The 10,534-nt window shown below is 38.9% G+C and overlaps 1 protein-coding gene across 3 annotated transcripts in view; it reads left to right on the plus strand.

Moving 5' to 3' along the window:
• LOC106761866 (callose synthase 10) overlaps window positions 1–10,534 on the plus strand; it is a 61,925-nt gene that overhangs the window by 7,925 nt on the left and 43,466 nt on the right. For all 3 annotated transcript variants that reach the window (XM_014645446.2, XM_022780604.1, XM_022780605.1), the window contains 2 exons: window positions 6,396–6,493; window positions 6,579–6,696. In XM_014645446.2, coding sequence (XP_014500932.1) covers window positions 6,396–6,493; window positions 6,579–6,696 — 216 coding nt within the window. The remainder of the gene's footprint in view (window positions 1–6,395; window positions 6,494–6,578; window positions 6,697–10,534) is intronic.

Below are 10,534 nucleotides of genomic sequence, written 5' to 3' on the forward strand. Positions count from 1 at the left end.
TTGAATCATGCATAAATTGGCTCACTACACTAACTGCATAAGCAATGTCTGGTCTTGTGTGTGATAGATAAATCAATTTTCCCACCAATCTCTGATATTGGGCCTTCTCTACAGGAGCACTTTCTTCATTTCCAATTCTGTGATTCTGTTTTATAGGAACAATTGAGGTTCTACATCCCAACTTTCCTGTTTCTTTGAGGATGATAACATTTGTACCTTTTTTTATTAGAAGGATACCCAATAAAGACACATTTAAGAGCTTTGGGATCTAATTTACCATGGTTAGGAGGATGAGAGTGAACAAAAACAACACATCCAAAGACTCGACTAGGTAGACTCGTTATCAGGGAAGAAGAAGGAACAAATGACAATAGAGACTCTATAGGACTAATGCCATTTAAGATATGAGTGGGTAACCTGTTGATGAGATATGTGGCAGTTAACACAGCTTCTCCCCAGTAATTTTTGGGAATAAACATTTGAAAAAGAAGAGCTCCAGTTACCTCAAGAAGATGATGATTCTTTCTTTCAGCAACCCCATTTTGTTGAGGGTTAACATAGGTTAGCTCGTGAACAATACCATTATGAGACAAAAAATTGAGAAATTCATGATTCACATATTCAGTACCATTATCAGACCTAATTCTTTTGATATTATTTCCAAATTGAGTTTGGACAAGACGGAAAAATTTAACAAAAATTTGAAAAACTTCAGATTTATTTTTCATAAGGTATGTCCACGTGACACGAGTACAATCGTCAATAAAGATAATGAACCATTTGGCTCTGAAAATAGAATCTATGACAGGACCCTAAACATTAGAGTGAATTAAATCAAATGGAGAAATACTCTTTTTATTACTAATAGGATAAGATGCACGATGGTGTTTTGACAATTGACAAAAATCACAATTAAAAGACTCAATAAACTCCTTGGTAAACAAATGGGGAAACAGGGACTTGATAAGACTAAATGACGGATGCCCAAGCCTTTGATGATGTAACCATATTTGAGATTTTGCTCACGTCTCAGATGTAGCTTGTTGACTGATGATTTGTGTGTTGCTTTGGTCATCAAACTCTAAAAAATACAACCCACTTTGCTTCTTAGCAGTTAAAATCATCTTCCTCATGGCAAGATCCTGAAAAAAACAATAAGTTGGAAAAAATATTACTAAACAATTTAAATCCTTTGTGAGTTTTTGCACAGAGATAAGACTATTAGCTAATTGAGGAACATGTAAAACATCCTTCAATATAATAGATGAGTCCAAAAATATATTCCCAGAGCCGCATACATGTATACCCTGACCATTTGCAACTGTAATAAGTTGTTCTTTATTGCTCTTGCCATATGAGTCGAAATACCCACTAAAAGGTGTCATATGATCAGNTGCACCCGAATCAAGGATCCAAATACCTTGAGACACATGACCAACAATATTGAGACAAATCTTACCTTTTATGGACAGAGTACATGATCCAGAGGGCTTACTCATTGATTCAATCATTGCTTCCAAGCGCTCGAGTTTCTCCTTATAAGCTTTCATATCAAGATCTGGTGGTGGTGGTGGATTAGACTAGGACGGACTAGATTGATTAGTGGCTTCCCGTTCTGAGGTAGTATGATTTACCCATTTTTGAGTAGGTCCTTTGTTGTTTCCCATGCGCTCGAGAACATTCTTTCTTCCATGGAGTTTGAAGCATATTCCCTTAGTATGTCCAGATCTTTTACAGTATGAACAATAGTCCCCATGAGTACCTCTTTCAAACGTTTTTTCCCCAGCATTTGTTCCCTTGTGGACTCCCTTTCCAATTGTCATGGCAGAGCTTGTGTTGGAGATCCCTCCATGAAGCATGACAGATCTCCGAGTTTCTTCTCCTCTTACCATAAAAAAAACTTCTGACAGGGGTGGTAATTTTTCTCTTCCAAAAATTTGAACCCGGATTGGGTCGTATTCATGATTAAGGCCCTGGAGAAATTTAAAGATTTTTTCCCCTTTAATGAATTCAACAAGAGCAACAATATCTGTTTTACACATCTTTATTGTTTGGATCTGATCGAGTTCCATCCAAAGACCATTTAGGATCCCGTGATATTTTGATACGGAAAGGGAGTCCTGTTTTGTATTAAATATCCTGTTCTTGATGTCATAGGTAGTAGCAAGATCCTTTTTTAAAGAAAAAGTACTCTGTAAATCATCCCATATTTCTTTTGCAGAAGAATGAAACATAATTTTTCCTTATCTCAAGAGTCATGGATTGCCACCTCCAAGTCATAATTAATGAATCTTCCTTGTCCCAAATTGAAAAATGTTTGTCGTCTGGTGCTGGACCTCCTCCATGTATGTGATCAAGTTTTGAACGACCCTTGAGAATCCTTGAAATAAATTTGGCTCCATTGTAAGTAATTCTGACCATCCAACCACGAGGTACTTCTTATATTTGGTAGATCATTGGTACCCCCAAAGGAATACTTTTTTCTTCAGACATCCCGTACCCAAGAAAAAAGAGGCAAAAACTTCAAACTCAGATCTACTCAAATAAAGGCCAAACGGGTCGTCACCAACCCAAGGAACAAAATCAGGAGGCTCCGACGAGTGGGTTTCACCGAGAAAAAAGGAGCAAAACGTAAAAGTCAAATATGCTCAAATACAGCCCAAACGAGTCGTTACTGACCCTAGGAATGGACTCAGGGGGCTTCGGCGACTCTGTCTGTGGTGACGACGGCGAGTGGGTCTCGCTGGAGGTGGGTGCATGGGCTACACTCGCCGACGACGGTGGCGGCGCGTGGAGGCTCCGTTCACGGAGCGACTTCCGACTCTGTGATTGCCGGTGTTGGGCGCACGTTTCTGCCCTATTGACGACCCCAACCGGCGACAACGGTAACGATGGTGGTCGGACAGCGGCGTCGATGCGGCTTGTTGCAGCGAAATCTAGCCCCTAAGATCAGGAGCTCTGACACCAAGTTGAAAATGAGACTTATTATTCTCAATCATAAAAAATACATTTTCAAACCTTCTATTTGTAATAATCTAGTTCTCCTAAAAAGGGAAATAGGAAAACTAGGAAACCTAGGAAAGAAATAAAATAAAATAAAATATTATGTATCTATTTCCTCTAATTAGGAAGATTCTAAAGATATTATCTCAAATTACAACAAAAACTTTAGCTTGAAGTTGATTGGTATTGACAAATAGAAGCAAACTAGTTCTTACTTACTATGGTCTGGCAGTGATATAGTAACAGCTTTTTGAAATTTAGAATTTTGTTCTTTGTTGTTGATCTCAATTGTTTACTATGCCTCAAACGAGAATATAAACTTTTTCTCTAGTCCTAAAAACTAACTTGATCTTTGCTCACTGGAACAATGATAGCTTTTGTTCCTCAGCATTATAATAAGTGATTCCAACGCCATTAGTTATCTACCATCGAAGGTACAACTTTTGTACCCACTTTTTGTAATTCAGTACGAAAAACATGGTTAAATGAGGTTGTAGTCTCTTAAGAGAAATAATCTCTAGTGCGCTTTCCACACCTATGTGGAAGGATCTCTTATGTAGTTTCTGAATAAGTGCATCTCCCATACTCTCGTGGGCAGAGCTGCACCCCTGTGGGCGGACCTTTTGTGTGTCTCCCACACACGTGTGGTGCAAGTTAAATTTATAATTATGCGTTTTTAACTTTATTCTAATATAATTCTCACATGTATCTCTATGATAAATTCAAAGCGCCAAATACTTATTGCTTCAAATAGTTCTAAGGCAGCAATAATCTACACGAATAAATAATTTTGGATGTCATTTATTAATTGGTTGAACCTAAATTGAATCAAATAAATCTTACGAATTTTTATTATGATATGTAACGATAACCCACATGAAATATTAAACTTATATGAACGAATACTACACTTGAACTCCAAACCCCTTAAGAACATAATTTACAACAAAATAGTGATCACAATTTAGATCAATTTAAGTCTTAAGGGCAAAGGAATCATAAGCCGGCAATCATATACAACAAAATCTTATTAAGGCATAGAGGATGTTTCTCTGCCCAAAATTCTTTTAAGCATCCATATATTAGACATTGATCACTTCCTCTCTTACATTGAATGATGCTGTTAGAATATGTATTAAATATATCTGTTGTTAGAATATTTATTTAATGTAGGTGGCTAGCAGTTGTACCTATGCATTGTTAGCATTAATTACCTAGATATTCTTGATGTAATTTTCTTCTATAAATAATAAAGATCATATGGGAGATAATCAATCTCTTAAGTTCTTTTCAGTCTCAAGTTGGTATCAAAGCAGGATCTTGTAATGACTATCAGCAGTTGCCAATCTCATTAGTCTTACATAGTTTGCCAGCCATTGCTGGCTGGCAGCCATGTCTGCTGTCCATCGATCATTGTCATCAACTGTCAGCAACCTTATTATCACTGCCACAACTCCATGTCTTCTTCACAAGGCCTTTCAGACCTCCTTGCCCTTGTTTTTGTAGTTTCATCTTTGATTGAGAGGCTCCTCTCTCCTCTCTCTCCTCTCTCTCTTACTGTTAGGATATAGGATGTTGGGATAGATGGGGTTTAGGCTAGAAGCCGAACGATAATGTGGGCAACCGAATGGTATCAATAGGAGAGGGCCAAATGATATCAATAGGAGAGGGCCAAACAGTATCAATAGGAGAGGCCGGGTGGTAGCGGTAATCGAGTGCATGACCAAACTGTTAAGAGTGGACGACCGAATGGTTAGGGGGTAGAGGTTTCTGTTCTAACAGGGGAGTGAGTCAGAGCTGCTATAAATATAGCTCTTGTAATGATGTAGAAGATCATCAAATGTACTTTGTGTAAAAAAGGGACTTGATTGTCTTGTATACAAGCCATGATTGTTGAAATGCAGTTTCTTGAACAAAATTATATATGAGAGTTGGTTCTTCTTCCACTTGGAAAGAAGACAATTGGTTGTTGGGCCTATTCGATAAAAAAGGACCTAATTGTGAAGTTGATCGCCTTAAAGCTCGATTGCTGTCAAAAGGATATATTTGTATTTGTGTGCTTGACTATCTTGATACTTTCTCCCAGGTGGCAAAATGAATACTATCAAACTTTTCCTTGCCATGGCAAGCATTCATCATTGATCTCTTCATCAATTAGGTATTAAGAATGCTTTTCTACCTTATGGTCATGAAGAGGTCCACATGGAGCAACCATCTTGTTTTGTTTCTTAGGGGGGAGTTTGGTTTGGTTTGCAAATTCTGTTGTTCTCTCTATGGTCTCAAGCAATCTCCACGTGCTTGGTTTGGGAAATTAAACCACAATGTCCAAACATTTGGGTTGAAATGTAGTAAGGCAAGTCATTTTGTTTCTATTTCACACCTCCCTTGGAAAATGTGTCTACTTAATGTTGTATGTTGGCAATATATTATTTATGGGGAATGATGGTGCTAGATATCTTAGTTGAAGGAACACTTATGTAATCATATTTAGACCAAGGATTTTGGAAGTCTAAAATATTTCTTGGCTAGAAGTCGCACAAGCAAAGGAAGGAGTTGTAATTTGTCAAAGGAAATATGCTTTTGACATCCTAAAAGAGACGAACATGATTGATTCTAAACCAATGGATTGTCCTATGAATCAAAATAAAAAATCAATGATAGTACAAGGAGAAGCTTTCTTTGACTTGGAAAGATATATAAGGCTGGTTGGGAAACTTGTTTATCTTACCATTACTAGATCAAATTTGTCTTTTATAGTTGGAGTTATGAGTCAACTCATGCAAAATTTTTCCATTAATCATTGGTGACTTTCATTCCACAACACTTGGCGACACTTATGTCAACTCACTTGTTGGTCAAAACCCTTCACTATATAGAACCTTGCTAGAATTTGATATCATGTTTAAAATTAAATTTTAAGTTTAACTCTATATTACAAAGGTTTGCACTCATTATAGTTTCACCCTAATTCTCTAAGTGGGATGTCCAACAAAAAGCAAAAGCTAACTTAACTCCTATATACTCTTCTTTCTATCTTTTCTTTATTATTCTAATCCTTACTGATCATGCGTGGAGACATCCTGGTCCATTATTCATTGTTTCTTCATTATGACTTATGATGGGTTTGTACCTTATGCTTGAATATTATAATAGCACTTTCAATATCTTTTTGCTAAACTCTTACAAGTTTGTAAGATGAGTCTACTGGTCATGATTATTGAAGCTTTATAAGGTTACTTAAATTCTTGAGTTTGACATTGAAATGTAAATCTTGCATAATAGGTGTTTAACAACTTCTACATTGTAGGTATACTGAGTATGGTCCTTTGGTAAATGTACAATACATTGCTTTGTGACATTCCGTTCTTTTTGTTGAATTTTGTAATGTGCAGAAAATAGATGAGAAAACAATCAATGAAGTATTCTTGAAGGTGCTAGATAACTATATCAGGTGGTGCAGATACTTGAGAATTCGTCTTGCTTGGAATAGGTTATTACTTCAACTTACTCATTCTTTGAATGACTTTCCTCTTTCATATTTTATTTGATTGCATTCCATTTAATGCTTCTTGCAGTTTAGAGGCTATTAACCGGGATAGGAAGCTTTCTTTGGTTTCCTTGTATTTTCTTATTTGGGGTGAAGCTGCAAATGTCCGTTTTCTTCCTGAGTGTATATGCTTTATATTCCACAATGTAAGTCTCTAATTGTGCGCTTTATATTATAGATCATCCCTCCATTAGCATTGTTAGTTTATTTTCACTAATAGAAAGGGCATATTTTGGTTAGTTTCTTTGTGAAGTTCATGGAAGTAAGCCATACAAAAGCTTATAAAAATGTCACAAGGTCCTTTTTTAGCTCCCGTTAGCTGTTACCGACACCTCTTTAGAATATATCATGTTAAGTAAGCTACTTATACTTTTAAGAACTTATTATAAAATGTTTTTGACCCAACTTTTTCGCAAGGAGAAAAGAATACATACTGTTAGGTTCCTCTGTCAAGAACCCACTCACACGCAAGCAATTGGGCACACAACCCACCCAGAACAGATGAAAGAATGATCAATGATTGTATTAATTGTATTGAAAGAAAGTATACAACGTGTGTAACTGTGAGAGCATAACCTCTCTACACAAGCCAAAGCCTTTACAAAATATATTCGTGATCTCCCCTTGACACAAACTGGGTCTTATTTATAGACTTCCTTCCCTTCTAGTCTAACCCATTAGGTCCTTTCCCATGTATCCTATCATTACCAACCGCTGCAAAACAACCTTGTCCTCAAGGTTGGAACAAAAAAACTGGGTCGCTTGGCTCCTCTTCATCATTTTGTTTTCATCTAAAGAGAATCCATTAGTTAACAATTTTTTTCTCTTCTTCCAACTCCAAAACTTTTTTTCTGTAATGATGCTTTGTGGCAAATTTTCTCTCTCCCGGAACCCAAGGTAGTGGGTCTGCAACACTGACCATAATTCCACTTTCTCACAAAGTGTAGGCAAATTTTCTCTCTCCTGGAACCCAAGGTAGTGGGTCTTCAACACTGACCATAATTNCACTTTCTCACAAAGTGTAGGCAAATTTTCTCTCTCCTGGAACCCAAGGTAGTGGGTCTTCAACACTGACCATAATTCCACTTTCTCACAAAGTGGAAGCAAATTTTCTCTCTCCCGGAACCCAAGGTAGTGGGTCTGCAACACAGACCATAATTCCACTTTCTGTTCCGCTATCAAATCTCCCCTCCACTCACCGCCTTCCTCCTGCTCCACCTTGCCCCAATCCCAAACAAGTACCCATGACCCAGCACCCGCCATTTTCAACAATGCCTTTGGTTTCCCCAACTGTCTAGATGAAGCTGTGTCTCCCCTTATATTGACCTTCTCGCCCTCCACGACATACTTCGTAGATCTCCCCTTCCAATTGATCACCCTTTCTCCTAACCTTGCTAACCATGCAATACCCAAGACGACATCTCCTCCTCCTAGCTCAAACACATAAAATTCCTCCTCGACGGTGGTATTCCCTAAACGTATCCTCACTCTCTCGCAACGTCCGCTCGTCATTCTTCTCTGTCCATCACCGAGGCTCACGGTGTATTGGGACGTCTCGGTCACCGGCAGCTTCAATTCTTCCATCACTCTCCGGCTGATGAAATTGTGGCTGGCCCCACTGTCAAGGAGGACCACCACCTTTCGCTCTCCGATTACTCCTGTCAGCTTCATGGTTTTTGGAGTTGTCAGCCCCTCCGCCGAACACGCCTACAGCTCCATGGGTTTCGCTTCCTCAACTGGGTATTCGGTCGGCTCTTCCTCCTCATCCCGAGCGATTGGCATCGCGGCCATCAACTCCTGAGAATCGAGAAGACGCACCTGGTTGCGTATCGGTTCTTGCAATTCTCTCACGGTCGTTGGGGCGTATTCTTCCCTGGTTGCCGACTGCTATTGGTCGTCGCCCCTTCAACGGTTGTGCCCCTGTTCCGTTCTCCAAATCGCCACACCATTGCTCCCTTCAATCCTTCCCAAGAACAATTCTTGGCTTTGGCCTTCCAGGCTTTGAACCAGTAGTGAGTGCTACCTTCCATACTGAATTCTGCTAACCGAACCTTCTCCTCATCATCCGATACTCCTTGCAAATCGAAAAAGCGATCCGCTCTATTGATCCAGATAATCCGATCCGCCGAAGGTGGGTAGTTCCACCTTTTTCCTCCAATTAATTGCGCCTTCAGTCCGGCCACCCTCTTCTCCCCTTCCGTTCTCCCCTGTCTTCACATTTCCATTGACCGACGCTTCACTGTCCTCCGAATGGGGTTCATCTTGACGCCGACCCCTTCCCGCTAAGACCTTCGCAATTTCTTTCAATTCTTGATGAAATGCTGCAGTCTCTGCCTTGATCCCCTCAACGGTCATCTCCAAATTGTTCAATCTTCCCTCCGTTTGACTATCCATCGCTGATTCCCCTCTTCCTTGGATCCGGCAGGTCGGACCAAATTGTTAGGTTCCTCTGTCAAGAACCCACTCACACACAAGCAATTGGGCACACAACACACCCAAAACAGATGAAAGAATGATCAATGATTGTATTAATTGTATTGAAAGAAAGTATACAACGTTTGTTACTGTGAGAGCATAACCTCCCTTGAGAGCATAACCTCTCTACACAAGCCAAAGCCTTTACAAAATATATTCGTGGTCTCCCCTTGACACAAATTGGGTCTTATTTATAGACTTCCTTCCCTTCTAGTCTAACCCATTAAGTCCTTTCCCATGTATCCTATCACATACCCTAGCAACACAGTCACTTCCCTGTCTTTAGTGTTTTATGAATAAGTTGTGGTCTTCTTGACTTTGTTGGTACCCTTAGGTGGTTGTACCCTTTAGCCTACAAACAGAATTTGCAGCAACACTTTCCATATCTCAGTGGAACCTCCTTATAAATCTCCTAAATCTTTCGATGTAAGAAAACACTCTTAACATAAAACTGCTGTTATTCCCAGCCATAGTTGACAGGAAGAGACATTATTTCCCTGACTGCATTTAACTTGAAAGAATTATGAATGAAAGAAATTTTTTTATTCAAAATTAAATGCTTTGAAACAATGCATCTATAAGAGAACTCTAATCTTAAAGTAATAATTACAAAGAGATCTCTAGAAGCTTCTAACAACTTCTATTAGCTTTTTGTAATACATTTAATATTCTACTTACAACAATTTATCTTTGCAACAAGGGCTAAGGTTTCTATGTAATCAACATGTGATTCCTTTTCTAGCCTACAAACAAAATTGACAGAAACACTTTTACCATATCTTAGTGGAACCTCCTTGTAAATTTTCTCCTAAATCTTCCAATGTAAGAAAACAATTTTCACATAAAATTGTTGTTATTCGCAACCATAGTTGACAAGAAAAGAGATTATGTCCCTGACTGTATTTATCTTCACAACACAGGCTAAGGTTTCTATGTAATCACTTTTGAAGGTATGTGATACAGACCCAAATCTTATTGGGCTCAATGAACCCTTGATCCAAGAAGAAACAGCCAAGCATAGGTGGGGCAGAGTATATGAGAGGAAAAAGAGTANGAAAGGTGATGTGGCATAGTNGAGGGGAATAGGTTGGTTAGAAGAGAGAGAAATGGGTGTGGTTGTTTAAAAGAGAATTTGGAAGAAAGTTTTGGGGGACGGTTAGTTGTNTTTAGTAGAGGGGAGCCATTCTTGGTTTCTCGGAGGAGCTTGGCTCTGGGNAGTGAGATATTCATATCTTACTGATTTTCTTGTTTTGCAGAGAATAAAAACACTCATATTCAGTCTTCATTTGATTTCTTTCTGTGCTTTTAAAAAAAATCCTTATCATTGGTNCGACCTGCCGGATATTCGCAAACTATGCCACCGAAGAAGAACAATACCACCCAAGGGGAGCCAGCAGCTGAGGAGAATGATGAGACGAAGGTAGGGTTTGTTGCGGGAGAGGTGACTAAGCTCAAGGCAGTTGTTGAGGAGTTAGTTGCACAATCGTTGCAGAACCAAACCCATTTGGA

This window comes from Vigna radiata, chromosome 5, assembly GCF_000741045.1.
Source record: "Vigna radiata var. radiata cultivar VC1973A chromosome 5, Vradiata_ver6, whole genome shotgun sequence".
Lineage (NCBI taxonomy): Eukaryota > Viridiplantae > Streptophyta > Magnoliopsida > Fabales > Fabaceae > Vigna > Vigna radiata.